Source organism: Kogia breviceps, chromosome 11 (assembly GCF_026419965.1).
Source record: "Kogia breviceps isolate mKogBre1 chromosome 11, mKogBre1 haplotype 1, whole genome shotgun sequence".
Taxonomy (NCBI): Eukaryota; Metazoa; Chordata; class Mammalia; order Artiodactyla; family Physeteridae; genus Kogia; species Kogia breviceps.
In genome coordinates, this window is record NC_081320.1 from 50,564,775 (window position 1) to 50,582,020 (window position 17,246).

The 17,246-nt window shown below is 37.7% G+C and overlaps 1 protein-coding gene across 2 annotated transcripts in view; it reads left to right on the forward strand.

Annotated features, from left to right (window-relative positions):
- Positions 1-14,711, forward strand: part of WDPCP (WD repeat containing planar cell polarity effector) — a 437,730-nt gene extending 423,019 nt beyond the window's left edge. For both annotated transcript variants that reach the window (XM_067007522.1, XM_067007524.1), the window contains one exon: positions 13,950-14,711. In XM_067007522.1, coding sequence (XP_066863623.1) covers positions 13,950-14,026 — 77 coding nt within the window. In that variant the 3' untranslated portion in view covers positions 14,027-14,711. The remainder of the gene's footprint in view (positions 1-13,949) is intronic.
- Positions 14,712-17,246: the final 2,535 nt, after the last annotated feature.

The window sequence follows — 17,246 nt, forward strand, 5'->3', positions numbered from 1 at the left end:
AATATCTGGGCTTACTCAAATTAAAATTGAGTTTAGCTGTGAATTTGGGGAGTCTAAGGCAAAAAGGGAAATAGGCATACTTTGGGAGGCAAATAGTATAATAGAAATAATACAGGATTTATAACCAAAAAATCTCAGTTCCAGTTTTATTCCACTGCTTCCTCACTGCCACACAACTTCCTTTTTTTTTTTTTTTTTTTTTTTTTTTTTTTTTTTTTTTTTTTTTGCGGTACGCGGGCCTCTCACTATTGTGGCCTCTCCCGTTGTGGAGCACAGGCTCCGGACGCGCAGGTTCAACGGCCATGGCTCATGGGCCCAGCCACTCCATGGCATGTGGGATCTTCCAGACCGGGGCACGAACCCGTGTCCCCTGCATTGTCAGGCAAACTCCAAACCAGTGCGCCACCAGGGAAGCCCCACAACTTCCTTTTAATTGAGATAGAGTTGATATACAATATTATATAAGTTTCAGGTGCACAACATAGTGATTCACAATTTTTAAACATTATTCTCTTGGGACTTCCTTCGTGGCTCAGTGGTCAAGAATCTACCTGCCAATGCAGGGGACATGGGTTCGAGCCCTGTCCAGGAAGATCCCACATGCTGTGGAGTAACTAAGCCCATGTGCCACAAATACTGAGCCTGTGCTCTAGAGCCTGCAAGCCACAACCACTGAGCCCATGTGCCACAACTACTGAAGCCTGTGCGCCTAGAGCCCATGCTCCGCAACAAGAGAAGTGACCGCAATGAGAAGCCCATGCACCACAACGAAGAGTAGCCCCCACTCTCTGCAACTAGAGAAAGCCTGTGCACAGCAACAAAGCCCTACACAGCCAAAAAATAAATAAATTTATTTTTTAAAAGATTATACTCTATTTATAGTTACTATAAAATATTGGCTATATTCCCTGTGTTGTACAATATATCCTTGCAGCTTATTTTATACACAATAGTTTGTACCCTTATATTGCCCCTCCCTCCATTCCCTTTCCCCACTGGTAACCACTGGTTTGTTCTCTATATCCATGAGTCTACTTCTTTTTTGTTATATTCACTAGTTTGTTGCATTTTTTTAGATTCCATACATAAGTAATATCATACAGTATTTGTCTTTCTCTCTGACTTATTTCATTTAGCATAATACCCTCCAAGTCCATCCATGTTGCTGCAAATGGCAAAATTTCATCCTCTGTTAAGGCTGAGTGGTATTCCGTTGTATATACCACATCTTATTTACCAATTCATCTGTTCATGGACACTTAAGGTTGCTTCCATATCTTCACTATTGTAAATAATGCTGCTATGAACATTGGAGTACAGGTATCCTTTTGAATTTGTTTTCATTTTCTTCGGATATATATACCCAAGAGTGGAATTGCTGGATCATATGGTAGTTCTCTTTTTAGTTTTTTCAGCAACCTCCATAATGTTTTTCACAGTGGCTGCACCAATTTGAATTTCCACCAGCAGTGTACAGGGTCCGCTTTTCTCTACATCCTTACCTACATTTCTTATTTGTAGTCCTTTAATGATAGCCATTCTGAAAGATAAGAGGTAATATCTCATTGTGGCTTTGATTTTTCATTTCTGTGATGCTTAGTGATGTTGAGCATCTTTTCAGGTGTCTTTTGGCCATCTGTATGTCTTCTTTGGAAAAGTGTCTATTCAGGTCTTCTGCCCATTTTTTATGGGTTGTTTGTTTTGATAATGAGTTGTATGAGCTGTACATATATTTTGGATATTAACCCTTTATCAGTCATATCATTTGCAAATATTTTCTCCCATTCCATAGGCTATCTTCTCTTTTTGTCATTGGTTTTCTTTGCTATGCAAAAGCTTTTAAGTTTAATTGGGTCCTATTTGTTTATTTTTCCTTTTGTTTCTTTGCCTTAGGAGACAGATCCAAAAAAAATATTGCTACAATTTATATCAAAGAGTGTTCTGCCTATGTTTTCTTCTAGGAGTTTTATGTATTCCAGTCTTAAATTTAGGTCTTTATTCCATTTTGAGTTTATTTTTGTACATGGTGTGAGAAAAATGTTCTAATTTCATTCTTTTACATGTAGCTTTCCCAGCACCACTTATTGAAGCGACTGTCTTTTCTCCATTGCACATTCTTGCCTCTTTTGTTGTAGATTAATTGACTGTAATGTGTGGGTTTATTTCTGAGCTCTTTATTCTGTTCCACTGATCTGTTTCTGTGCCAGTACCATACGTTTTTTTTTTTCATTTTTTAGTTGAAGTATAGTTGAAGTACAATACTATAAAAGTTACAGGTGTACAATATAGTGATTCTCAATTTTTAAAGGTTATATATACTCCAGGATTCCATGATCATCAGCAACCTCACTGTTACTGGCAGCACATTCAATCTCTTAATAAATAAATAGCAATGGTGGTGAATTTTGATTGCTGTGAGTACATGCTGTTTTGATTACTGTAGCTTTGTAGTAGAGCCTGAAGTCAGGGAGAGTGATACCTCCAACTCTGTTCTTTCTCAAGATTGTTTTGGATATTTAGGGTCTTTTGTGTTTCCATATAAATTTTTAAATTATTTGTTTTAGTTCTGTGAAAAATGCCACTGGCAATTTGATAGGGATTGCACTGAACTGCAGACTGCCTTGGGTAGTAAATGAAGTCATTTTAACAATATTAATTCTTCCAACCCATGAAAAAGGCATACCTTTTTCTTATTAAGGTGTAGTTGATGTATAATATGTTTCAGGTGTACAACATAGTGATTCACAATTTTTTTTTTTTTTTTTTTTGGTTTTTTTTTTTTTGTGGTACACGGGCCCCTCACTGTCGTGGCCTCTCCCGTTGCGGAGCACAGGCTCCGGACGCGCAGGCCCAGCGGCCGTGGCTCACGGGCCCAGCCGCTCCGCGGCACGTGGGATCCTCCCGGACCGGGGCACGAACCCGCGTCCCCTGCATCGGCAGGCGGACTCTCAACCACTGCGCCACCAGGGAAGCCCAGTGATTCACAATTTTTAATGGTTATATTCCACTTATAGTTATTATAAAATATTGGCCATATTTCCTATGTTGTACAATGTATTCGTGTAGCTTATTTTTTGTATATAGTAGTTTTTACCACTTAATCCGTTACCCCATCTTGCCCCACCCCCTTACCTCTCCCCATTGATAACCTCTAGTTTGTTCTCTATGTCTATGAGTCTGGAAAATGGTATATCTTTCCATCTGTTTGTGTTTTATTCAATTTTTTTCATCAGTGTCTTACAGTTTTCCAAGTACAGGACTTTTACCTCCTTAGGTAAGTTTATTCCTAGGTTTTTTTTTTTGTTTTTACTATAAATGGGATGTTTCCTTAATTTCTCTTTCTGATATTTTGTTGTTAGTGCATAGAAATGCAACAGATTTTTGTGTATTAATTTTGTATCCTGCAACTTTACCAAATTTATTGATGAGCTCTAGTAATTTTTTGGTAGCATCTTAAGGATTTTCTAGGTATAGTATCATGTCATCTGCAAACAGTGACAATTTTACTTCTTCCTTTCCAATTTGGATTCTTTTTATTTCTTTTTCTTGTCTAATTGCTATGACTAGGACTGCTAATATTATGTTGAATGAAACTGGCAAGAGTGGGCATCCTTGTCTTGTTCCTAATCTTAGAGAAAATGCTTTCAGCTTTACACCGTTGAATAAGATGTCAGCTGTGGGCTTATCATATACAACCTATATTATGTTGAGGTATATTCCCTCTATACCCACTTCTATCATAAATGAATGCTGAATTTTGTCAAAAGCTTTTTCTGCATCTATTGAGATGATCATATGGTTTTTACTCTTCAGTTTGTTAATGTGATGTATCACATTGATTGATTTGTGGATACTGAACCATCTTTGCATTCCTGGGATAAATCCCACTTGATCCTGGTGTATGATCCTTTTAATGTATTGTTGAATTCAATTTGCTAGTATTTTGTTGAGGATTTTTGCATCTATGTTCATCAGTAATATCGGCCTACAGTTTCCTCTTTTTGTGTAGTATCTTTGTCTGGTTTTGGTATCAGGATGATGCTGGCCTCATAGAATGAGTTCAGAAGCATCTTTCCTTGGCAATTTTTCAAAATAGTTTAGAATGATAGGTGTTAACTCTTCTCTTAATGTTTGGTAGAATTCACCTGTGAAGACATTTGGTCCTGGATTTTTTTTTTTTCCTTATTATTATCAATATTACTGATAACTGGTCTATTCATATTTTCTATTTGTTCCTGGTTCAGTCTTGGGAGATGTACCTTTCTAGGAATTTGTCCATTTCTTCTAGGTTGTCCATTTTATAAGCAAATAGTTGTTCATATTAATCTCTTATGATCCTTTGTATTTCTGTGGTGTTGGTTGCAATTTTCCTTTTTCATTTCTGATTTTATTGATTTGGGCTCTCTCCCTTTTTCTCTCAATGAGCCTAGCTAAATGTTTATCAATTCTATTTATCTTTTTACAGAACGATCTCTTAGGTTCATTGATTTTTCTATTGTTTTTTTGTCTCTATTTCATGTATTTCTGCTTTGATCTTTATAATTTCTTTTCTTCTACTAACTGCGTTTTGTTTGGGTTTTTTTTCTAGTTACTTTAGGTGTAAGGCTAGGTTTATTTGAAATTTTTCTTCTTTTCTGCAGTAAGCTTGCATCACTATAAATTTCCCTCTTAGAACTGTTTTTGTTGCATCCCATAGATTTTGGATTGTTGTATTTTCATTTTCAATTTGTCTCCAGGTATTTTTTTATTTACTCTTTGATTTCTTCAGTGATCCACTGGTTGTTTAGTAGCATATTGCTAGCCTCCACATGTCTGTGTATTTGTATTTTTTCCTTCTAGTTGATTCCTAGTCTCATAGTGTTGTGGTCGGAAAATTTGCTTAATGTGATTTCAAGTTTCCTAAATTTACCAAGGCTTGTTTTGTGGCTTAGCCTGTGATCCATCCTGGAGTATGTCCCATGTGCACTTGAAAAGAATGTATATTCTGCTGCTTTTGGGTGGAATGTTATATATATATCAATTAAGTCCATCTGGTTTAAATGTGTCATTTAAGGTCACTGGTTCCTTACTGATTTTCTGTTTGCACAATCTATTGATGTAGATGGGGTGTTAAAGTCCCCTACTATTATTGTGTTACTGTTCATTTCTCCCTTCATGTCTGTTAATATTTGCTTTATGTATTTAGGTGCTATGTTGGGTGCATATTTATTTACAATTGTTATATCTTCTTGTGTAACAGTCTTTGTTTTTTTTGTTGTTGTTGTTTTTTGTTTTTTTGCGGTCCACGGGCCTCTCACTGTTGTGGCCTCTCCCGTTGCGGAGCGCAGGCTCCGGACGCGCAGGCTCAGCGGCCACGGCTCACGGGCCCAGCCGCTCCGCGGCACGTGGGATCTTCCCGGACCGGGGCACGAACCCGCGTCCCCTGCATCGGCAGGCGGACTCTCAACCACTGCGCCACCAGGGAAGCCCCAACAGTCTTTGTCTTAAAGTCTATTTTGTCTGATATATTTATTTCTACCCTGGCTTTCTTTTGATCGCCATTTGCATAGGCTAACCTTTTTCCATCCTCTCACTTTCAGTCTGTGTGTGTCTTTAGATCTGAAATGAGTCTCTGGTAGGTGGTACATATATAGGTCTTGTTTGTATCCATTCAGCCACTTTGTCTTTTGATTACGGTATTTAGCCTGTTTATAATTAAAGTAATTATCTATATATACATTCTTACTGCCACTTTGTTAATTGGTTTTGGGTTGTTTTAGTCTTTTCTCTTTGTTCCTTTCTTCTTTGTTCTATTTTCTTGTGATTTGATTACTATCTTTAGTGTTATGCTTGGATTCCTTTCTCTTTTTTTGTGTTTTTATTATAGATTTTTGGTTTGTGGTTACCAGGTTTATATATAGCAATCTTTATATATACATGTGTTTAAGTTGCTGATCTCTTATTTTCAAACACATTTTAACAACCCTGCATTTGTACTCTCCTTCTCTCACAATTACTTTTTGTGATGCTACATTTTACATTGAATTGTTTTGTGTATCCGTTAACTGCTTATTGTGGATATAGATGATTTCACTATTTTTGTTTTTTAACTTTCCTACTACCTTGTACATGGTTAATTTTCTACTTTTACTGTATGTTTGCCTTTACCGATGAGCTTTTTCCTTTTTGTAATTTTCATGTTTCTTTGGCCTTTTCTTTTTCACTTTAACATATCTTGTAAAGCTGGTTTGGTGGTGCTGAACTCTTTTAGCTTTTGTGTGTCTGTAAAACTTTTGATCTCACCATCAAATCTGAATGAGAGCCTTGCCAGATAGAGTATTCTTGGTTGTAAGCTTTTCCTTTTCATCACTTTAAATATATCATGCCACTCCCTTCTGGCCTGAAGAATTTCTGCTGAAAAAGTCAGCTGACAGCTTTATGGGAGTTCCTTTGCATGTAACTTGTTGCTTTTCCCTTGCTGCTTTTAATATTTTGTCTTTATCTTTAATTTTTGACATATTAATTACAGTGTATCTTGGTGTGTGTTGATCCTGTTTAGGACTCTGTTTATAGGACTTGGATATCTGTTTCCTTTCCCAGGTTACGGAAATTTTCAGCTATGTCTTCAAATATGTTCTCGGACCCTTTCACTCTTCTCTTTCTGGGACCCCTATAATTCAAATGTTAGTATGCTTAATGTTGCCCAGAGGTCTCTTAAACTGTCCTCATTTCTTTTCATTCTTTTTTTCTTGTTTTCTGTTCAGCATCATTGGTTTCTACTATCCTGTCCTCCAGCTCACTGACCTGTTCCTCTGTATCATTTAGTCTACCATTGATTCCTTCTAGTGTATTTTTCATTTCACTATTGTATTCTTCATCTCTGTTTGGTTGTTCTTTATATTTTCCAACTCTAATCAACTTCTCACTCTGTGTGTCCATTTTTCTCCCAAGTTATTTGATCACCTTTACAATCATTATACTGAACTTTTTCTCAGGGAGATTGCCTATCTCCACTTAGTTCTTCTTTTGGAGTTTTATCTTGTTTCGTTATTTGGAACACGTTCCTCTATTGCTCCATTTTGCCTAACTTGCTGTTTTATTTCGATGTATATGGTAGGTTGGTTACATTTTCTGTCCTTGAAGAAGTGCCTTTCTGTAGGAGATGTCCTATGCATCCCAGCAGTGCACTTCCCTCTTGTCACCAGAGCTATATGCTCTAGGGGTGTCCCCTACATGAGCTGTGTGGCCCCTTCTATTGTAGTGGGCTGACTAATGTGGGTGGTCTGGTAGGCTTGGTTGGTCCCTGGTCCAGTTGGTTGCCAAGCCCTGCCTTGTGTGGAAGCTCCCAACTGCTGGTTGGCAGGGCTCTGTCACAAGGCAGCTGGCTATGAAACCCTAGGGGGCCCCAGAGTGAGTACTGGCTCACTGGAGGCTGGAGTCTGGGTCCAGAAAATCCTGGGGCTGGTGCCCACCCACCAGTGGATGAAACCAGGTCCTGGAGCTAATGCCAGCCCATGCTGAGCCAAATCCTGGGGTCTGGCTGCAGGGCCCAGGGGTCCCAGAGCTAGTGTCAGACTGCTGGTGGGTGCGGCCTGTTCCTGACACAGCTGGCTGCAGTGTCCAGGGTGTCTAGAAACTTGTGTTGACCTGCTGGTGGGCGGAGCTGGGGGCTGGTGCTGCCCTGCTGGTGGGCAGGCTGGTTCCACAGGCTGCCTGGCTGTTGTTGCCCTGGGGCTGGCGTTCGCATGCTGATGGATGAGGCTGGTTCCCAGGATCTCTGGCTGCAAGGCCCTGGGGGGTTCCCCGGTTTAGTGCCTATAAGATGGTGTGTGGGGCTGAGTCCTGGGCCTTGGTGGGCAAGGCCATGTCCAGGAGCAGCTGTGGGCTCAGAGGGTCTTAAGTTAGCCTGTCTGCTGGTGGGTGGGGCTGTGTCCCCACCCAGTTAATTGCCTGGCCTGAAGCGTCACAGTACTTACTGGTGCCTACATGCTGTTGGGCAGAGGCCAGGCTGGGTCCTGAGGTTAATAAGTTAGAGGGAGAATTCCAAAATGGTGCTTGCCAGCACCAGTGTCCATGTGGTAGAATAAGTTCCCCAAAATGGCTGTCACCAGTTTCTGTGTCCCCAGGGTGACCTCTAGTTGCCTCTTGCTTCTCTGGAAGACTCTAAGATCACCAGGTTGGTCTGATCCAGGCTCCTTTCAAATAATTGCTTCTGCCCTAGTTGGGGCTTGTCTTCCCGGCACAGGCTCCTCGGGCTAGGGAGCCCGATATGGGGCTCAGAGCTCTCAGTCCTTTAGGAAGAACGTCTGCAATGGTAACTATCCTCCTGTTTGTGGGTTGCCCACCTGGGGGTATGGAATTTGACTATACCGCAACTCCATTCCTCCCGCCCATCTCGTAGTAGTTCCTCCTTTGTATCTTTAGTTGTAGAAGATATTTCCTGGTAAGTTCTGGTCTTTTTCATCAATAGTTTTTCTGTAAATAGTTGTAATTTTGGTGTGCCCATGAGAGGAGGTAAGCTCAGGGTCTTTCTCTTCTGCCATCTTGGCCTATCTCCCCCCTGCCACACACTTCTTTATATCTATTTCCTAATTTGTAAAATGAAAATAGTTATACTTACTAACATCACAGGATTGATATGTTAAATTAGGTAATGCGAAAGGATTTTATTAACTCCAAAACACTGCTCATTATTTTAAAGTATGCAAATAGTAAATTCTTCTGGATAGAAACATTTTTCTAGCACTGGATTTCACACTCAAAAACTGTGTTAGAGAACTGAAAAACAAACTAAACATGTCTTCATGTAGGGTTTTGAAAAAGACAAAAATCCTATTCACATGATGTTTTTATTATAAATCTTCTATAAATGCTCAGGGAATTACATTGAATAATAATTCAGTGAAGACAATTCTGTGGAAAGGTGAGATGACATGTTCTAAGTACATTCCTTTCTGATTGTTTACTTAACACAGAAGTAGTTGGAAAGTTAGTTAGCTTATCTACAAACTTGTCTATCATAAGTATCAGAAGCCTCAAGCTAGCCTTTGGCAAGTGCTAGACTGTAGTCAGTGAGATTTCATTTTCTAGAAAGAACATCAAGCACCACAACTCTGGAATACTGATTAAGAAGAAATTGCTATATGATACCAAATATGTGAAAAGGAGAGTTAATATTCAACAGTGAAACTTGAATAACTTGACAACTTTATCAGGAAAGCTTCTCCTGTTGTGTAGAGGTGAATTATGGCATCTGTTAAATGACAGGAATAGGAAAACATAGGAGTTAATCATAAAGCAGCCTGTGGAACACATGTTGTTAGGCATAAAAAAGTGGGGAAAGTACTAGAGAGGGAAATAAGAACGTAATTCTAATCCCAACTCTGCCACTAAGTGAGTGACTTTGGACAAAACACTTATCCCACATGAGCCTCAGTTACCTCAACTGTAAAATGAAAGAATTTCAGATTAGAAAACTTCAAGGTTTCTTCTGTCTCTAAAATAGTATACTTCTGGGATTTAATTACTGTTGAGCCAAATCAGAAATTTTATGAGAGAACATCAGTAACACAGGGGAAACCTAACATTAAATAATGAGATGATCACTTAGTGTATTAAAAAAGGGTATTTATATTAATTAAATGAGCAACATGTCAAAATCTACTTTGTAGCAAAGCAAACCTTAACTTGTCTGTAGAATTTGCTTACAAAAGTCTCTGTACGTTTCAAAGAAAGTGACCTGGTATCACCCAACATTAGGTAACAGCGATAGGGTGTGGCTCAGAATATGTACTTAACTATATGTAGAAATCAAATGAGGGCCTGGGGAAAACCCTTTTGTTGAAGTAAATTATTACAAGAATTAACATGTAGCATTCAGTCAAGGGTAAGCACAATTTCAGCACGTAATAAAATGAAGATCGGCCTCTGTTGAAACTATCACTTCCGGTTACCAAACAAAATCACTTCCTCCCAAACTAGGAAAGAAACAAAGCAAAACTACCAATTCTAGAGTGTTTATCCAGAAGCCTAAAATTTCATAAACTTTGGTACAATAATTCTATTTCTACAGCTCTATACCAAGGAAATAATCCTAAACACAGAAAAAACTTCATGCCTAAGAATGTCTACCATAGGGTTATTTATAAAAAAGAAGAAATTGGGAACAATATAAATTTAACCAAAAAAAGGAATGGTTAAGTAAAGCTATAGTAATTAATATAATGAAATTTAGCCACTGAAAACAAAGACTTTGTGTGAGCATTGAAAAGTGTTTAAAGTAAGGCCAAAAAACTCAAAAGCCAAATACAGTAAGTCTCCTACACACGAACCTTCAAGTTGCAAACTTTCAAAGATGCGAACGTGTGTTTGCATGTCCAATCACGTAAGTTAGTTCACATGTCTGGCGTACATTGTCACGTGCGTGTATCCTCTACAAGTGGTTGTGCTTTTGTGTACTTTATTGTACACTATTGTACAGAGTACAGTAGTACAGTATCTTTATTTCAAGCCCAGGATGTCCAGAAGCAAGCTTTAAAGGAGTGGTGACATAGCTGGTAATGCTAAGAAGCGCCAGGCAGTAACAATGGAATCTGCTGTGCAACAGGAGGGGCTTACTAATGAGGACCTGATGGAATTGGAGCCCCAGATAAAGGACAAAGAGAGACAAGAGGAAGAAGAAGTAACTGAAGACCCGAAGAGATTCACAACACAGGAAATGGCAAGGGGATTTTCTTTGAGGAGGCACTGGTAGTTTTTGAGGCACAGGACGGAAACATAGAACAGTACAACCAACTGTACAACAAACACAAAGGTTGCAGCAGCCGTTCAAAATGCAATCCAGTGCTACCGTGTCATCTATGACAAGAATAAAAGAGTTACTACCCAGACATCACTGGATCGTTTATTCAAGAGGGTAGATATAATTGAATTCAGCAAGGAACAAGAACCTATGCCATCAACGTCAGTCATGAGTGAAATTGCAGCTTGCCCTCCATATCCTATCGCTGACGATCCTTCAGTTCTACCATCTCCCACTTCCTCTCCCTCCACCAGTCAATAACTCTTCTTGTCTGTTCACTTGATGCCAGCCCCTGTATGCCAGCTGTTGTACTGTACTACTGTACTTTTCAGGGTACTTCACTGTAAGATTAAAGTGTTTTATTTTGTGTGTTTATTCTTTATGTATTATTTGTGTGAAAAGTATTATAAACCTATTACGGTACAGTACTGTATAGCCAAGGGTGTTAATTGGGTACCTAGGCTAACTTTGTTGGGCTTACAAACAAATTGGGCTTAAGAACTCACTCTCAGAATGGAACTCGTTTGTATTCAGGGGACTTACTGTATGTACAGAACTGCACATACAATATGCTTTCAGATGTGTTTAAAAAAATAAGTAAAACATATATGTGGAAAAAAGTGACAGGAAGCAAGTACATATTAAACCATAGTTTTATATGACTGGTGGGACTGTGGGTAAATTTTAGTACATTTCTGTGTTTCAAATTTTATTTAATGAATATGCTTTATCTTTAATAAAGCATATTAATAATGATTATATAATTGAGCATACAAAATACATTATTGCATTACTCATTAAAATATTCCTCTAAGGTAAATAGGATACAAGTTAAGGTTATTTAGCATGGAATACACAGTCATGGAAACCATAGAAATGTCTAGAAGTAAGTCTTTTAAAGATAAAATGGATTTTAAAGGAAATCCTTCAAAGGAAAAAAAAATTTAAGTCCTAGGAGATCACTGAGGAATTAATTCTATGATTTTTTCCTTTTTTAAATGTAAGTCCTAACGTAAGACAGGCTTTAAGGCCTGGATAGAAGGCACCAAAAAACATCAAGAATATGGCTGAACCAGATGACACTTACTGGGTACGCAAAGTCTGGCCTTCCAGCAACGATTATAACCAGATATTAGGAAAATAAAATAATTTACCTAGGATCTCTGCCAGTCAGTGTATAAGACCAAAAGCTAAATCCAGGTTTCTTGACCATCCTAGTGGTATAGAAAATAGACTTTGTATGGCAGCTTATAAACCAAGAGATGGAACTTAATACTTTTAAAATATCAGTGCTTATGTTTTTTGTTTTTAAATTAAAAGCTACCTAAAACCCCTGAACTTGCCAGCACACACAAAAGCCTCAGGCAATATTAAATTACTCATTCTTCTTGTTACTTGTTTTTCCAGGTTGTTGGGGTGTGTGTGTGTGTGTGTGTGTGTGTGTGTGTGTAAATCAGGATCCACAGGCACATGCATACATACAAGTTTCCCTTACCTCCCAGACCCACACCTGTTTTCTTTGAGATATGACTACTTAAAATAGAATAATGTAATGACTTTCTGAAAGGCTTCTCTTAGTAAAAAGAACTTTCAAGATATAGTTTAAGGAATAAAATTTTAAATAATTTTTAATAAGAGAAATGTCTCCAGTTATGACGTTAGTTTAAATATTAACCATCATGCCTACTCTCTTTACCTTTCCCCTTTACCATTTCAACTCTAATTAGGTTTTCTCCAAACTTTCAAAAATGTCCCCACTGTATTGTTTTTTCAAATAAAATTACTCACATTTAGTCTTACATTTAAACACTCTCCAACTTCAGAATCCTATCATAAAATCCTGTTTTTCTATACTTGATAGGGTTAGTGGGGAGATGTGAAAGACAAAAAGAATAAGAAATGGGAAATGGATGAGATTCTTGTTAGTATCTCTTTGTAGCTTCATAGTTTTATAAAGGGCTTATAAACACACGATCTTTTCTATGAACCATTATCTCAAGAGCCACTATTAAATACTCAGTAAAACATCAAAATTAAGAAATATATGCTTGGGATGTCCCTGGTGGCACAGTGGTTAAGAATCCACCTGCCAATGCAAGAGACACAGGTTCGATCCCTGGCCTGGGAAGATCCCACATGCTGTGGAACAACTATGCCCGTGAGCCACAACTACTGAGCCCATGTGCCACAATTACTGAAGCCCATGTGCCTAGAGCCCATGCTCCACAACAAGAGAAGCCACCGCAATGAGAAGCCTGCGCACCACAACGAAGAGTAGCCCCCACTCACTGCAACTAGAGAAAGCCCACACACAGCAATGAAGACCCAACAGAGCCAAAAATAAATAAATTAATTAATTAATTGTTTTAAAAAGAAATATATGCTACATGGGACCTTTTAGAACAGACATTATTGTAAAATCAAATAGGTGGGGACTTTCCTGGTGGTCCAGTGGTAGAGAATCTGCCTTCCAATGCAGGGGATGTGGGTTCGATCCCCGGTCAGGAAACTAAGATCCCACATGCCGTGGGGCAACTAAGCCAGTGTGCCACAATTACTGAGCTTGCACAACTCGACTAGAGCCCACGGGCCACAAACTAGAGAACCCACGTGCTCTGGACCCCATGCACTACAACTACAGAGCCCACGCACCCTGGAGCCTGCATGCCACAACTAGTGAAGAGAAAAAAAACCCGCACACCACAACTAGAGAGAAGTTCGCATGCCGCAAAGAAAGATCCTGCATGCCTCAATGAATATTCCATGTGCTGCAACTAAGACCTGATGCAGGAAAAATAAATAAAATAAAAATAAATAAATCTTAAAAGTAAAATCAAATAGGTGGAATCACAGATGAAGACCCACAGTTTGCAACATTTCAGATGCTTCCAAATTTCAACTAACATCTTATCCTTCCTTCTTTAATGTCTTATGCGTCATATGTTATTTCTCTTCACTGATTTTTATAAACACTCTAGCAAAATTTTAAGAGTAAGATAAATACACAGTTCTCTTGTTTACACATATACAATTCATTTTAAACTTCTTATTTTGTTTCACTGTTTTTAAATATTTAAATTAAGAATATTAAAGATATAAATATTAAGTCAATTATTTTTTACTCTCTGCTTAAACATGATTTTAATTGTTTCTATTTGTTTACTTTCAGGAAATAGGAGATGGTGCTTCTCTCAGAATGGTTCACTTCGGTTTGGTATAAATACAAAACTTGTTTTTTATTTTTAAAAAACCCGCATTTTTCACATCTAAACTTTTTCATGGCATGATATAGATTAAAATCTCCCTATATGAGTTAAAAAGAGGAGAGATAATATGAATTAGTTAAAACATTTAAATTCAGAGTATTTTCAAAGTAAAGTTTTATTAGGTTCAAAAACATGCAACATAACAGCAAAGTCATCTTAAGTAAAAGTCTTTAACTTACTTATTTCAATAATGTAAAATTTTTGAAGTTCCTTAAATTGTACATTATTAAGTGCTTCAAAAGTAGGATATTTAAACTTGGTTCTCCCAAGTATTTTAAACATCTCCTCTTGTGATATTGTTTATATTATTAATTTGCATGATGAATAAAGTATTTATTAAGCGAAAAGTTTAGCCCAGGCCCATTGTTGGAAGACAATTTTCCATGGGTCTCTTGAATTACTGATAATGAGGCACTGACTGCCCCTTGGAACACAGATACTATCTCCTTCTGGAGCAATATGCTTACAACCTGTTATAAAAGGTTTGAATTCCCTAAGCTCAGAGTTCCTACCCTTTACACAGCCCAATGAGTGTGCAAACGTCACCTGGCCCTCTTCACATCACCCTGTGGGAATGGGACTTAGGAAACCAATGCCCACCCCACAAAATAATGTTGGTACTCTAGCAACTATTGCTGTAAGTAATAAATTCTCTTTGTCTCTGACCCAGAGTCTCATGTCTTCTACCAGCATGAAACTGTAGTTTGATAACTTGTTGGCTTGCAAGTAGGGTAAAAATCTCAGGCCCTTCACAGTTCTTGATCCCCATTCATGAGCAGGTAGCACATATTTTACAACCGTAAATGTCTATAATAATCAACATCTTTTTCAAATATTGTATATGAGGTACATTATATATTTAAATCTTATAGTTAAGAGTTAATTAGATTGAAGTCTTTTATACTTCAGATTTTTCTCCCTACTTCCTATTCCTCTGTACCACTACCAGAGGATACAGTACAGAAAGGAGGTGAAACCCAAATTAGATTTTTCAACATGCTCTGGAAAAGCTTTAGTAATACATAGTACCATAAAACCATACTAAAAAGAGATGAAAAGTTACCAGCAAATTTTCTTTTTACTATTCCTATCTTTCTTTAGCATAATAATCAAAAGTTAACTGATTTTTTTAAAGAAAACATTATACTGAGAAAAACATGGCTTTGTCAAGATTGCAACAATTTCTCCAGATTTTCTAGTAAATAGTCATTAACCAGAAATACAAAACACATTTTCTGATCTACCATATCCTTTTGTTCATTTGGCCACTCACTGTCTAGAGACTGGTAGAAAAGTTCAGTACTGCTTCTAGGCCCTTTGTGAGTAGACCATAGTTCATACTAAAAAGTAAAAAATTAAATGAGATATTAAGATAAAATATGGATATAAATAAAATTATTTTGTTCTATATACTGATGATGATGGTAGGTTTGCCAGTTATCTAGGTGAAAATTAAACAAAATTTAGTTCTTAAATAAATTTCCCATTTTTGCCACTTCACATGCCTCTGGAAAAATTAACTCAAATATGCAGAAAACCAAGTTTAGACAGTAGTAAGAATGTTATACATGACATCTTCAAGAGTGTCCATGATTTACAAATGTTGTGCCTTCAAAATGTTGTGAACCAGGGGGTATTTATTAAATATTCCAATAAATTGATATTTCTGCTCTGCTACAGACGGGAAGGATGATGAATGAACTTCCACTGCTCTAAAGTGAGAATAGAGGCACAAACAAGAACAGCTAGGTAGCATCTGCACTAGCACTGACAGGTTCACATTTTCTCCTTCAGGAATAGATGCATGAGCTTTTTCAACTATTCTCTGACATTCTCAGATCCCCAAAAAGTTCTACAGTAACTAACTCATATTAGTGATGACATTGTGACTGATTACCAAAATAAACTGTGTTTGGAATACCTGTTTCTAAATGGTTTGCTTTCACTAAAAAGCCAAATAACCAAAACTGATATTATATTTGCTTCTTACCACCTATCGACATGTTAGTAAAGACAAGAACTATCAAATTTACAAATGATGTTATATTCTAAAACTTTATTAACTATATTATTTTAAAGTATAAAAAGACATACAGACCAATGGAATAGAATGGACAACCCAGATATAAACCCTCAGAGATATAATCAAGTGATTTTACTATTGGGAAAACTGGATATCCACATGCCAAAGAATGAATTGGACCCTTACCTTGCACCATATATAAAAATTAACTAAAAATAGATCAAAGACCAAAACATAACACCTATTTTTTGTAAAATTCTTAGAATAAAACATAGGGAAAAGCCTCATTACATTAGATTTAGCAATGACTTCTTGGATGTGACACTAAAAGTACAGGCAACAAAGGTAAAAATAAATAAATTGGACTACATCAAAATTTAAAACGTTTTGTTCATCAAAGGACATTATCAACAGAGTGAAAAAGCAACTTACGGAATGAGTGAAAAATTTTGCAAATCATATATCTTATAAGAACTCCTACAGCAACAAAAATACAGCCCAGTTGAAAAATGGGCAAAGAACCTGAATAAACATTTCTCCAAAGAAGATATACAAATGGCCAGTAATCACATGAAAAGATACTCAACATCACTAATCATTAGGGAAATGCAAGCCAAAACCACAATGAGATACCACTTCACCACATTAGGATGGCTATTAAGGACAAATAAGAAAGCAGGGCCTCCCTGGTGGCACGGTGGTTGAGAGTCCGCCTGCCGATGCAGGGGACACAGGTTCGTGCCCCAGTCTGGGAAGATCCCACATACTGCGGAGTGGCTAGGCCCGTGAGCTATGGCCACTGAGCCTGCGCGTCCGGAGCCTGTGCTCTGCAACGGGAAAGCCCACAGCAGTGAGAGGCCAGCGTACCGCCAAAAAGAAAAAAAGAAAAAAGAAAAGAAAGCAAATGTCAGCAAGGATGTGGAAGAACTGGAATCCCTGTGGACTACTGGTAGGGATGTAAAATGGTGCAGCCACTATGGAAGACAGCATAGCAGTTCCTAAAAAAAATTAAAAATAGTACTATATCGTCCAGCAATTCCTTTTCTGGTATATGTATCTGTACACCCACGTTCATAGCAGCATTATTTATAATAGCCAAAAGGTGAAAGCAGCCCAAGTGTCCCACCAAAGGATGAATGGATAAACAAAAGGTGGTATATATATATACATATATATA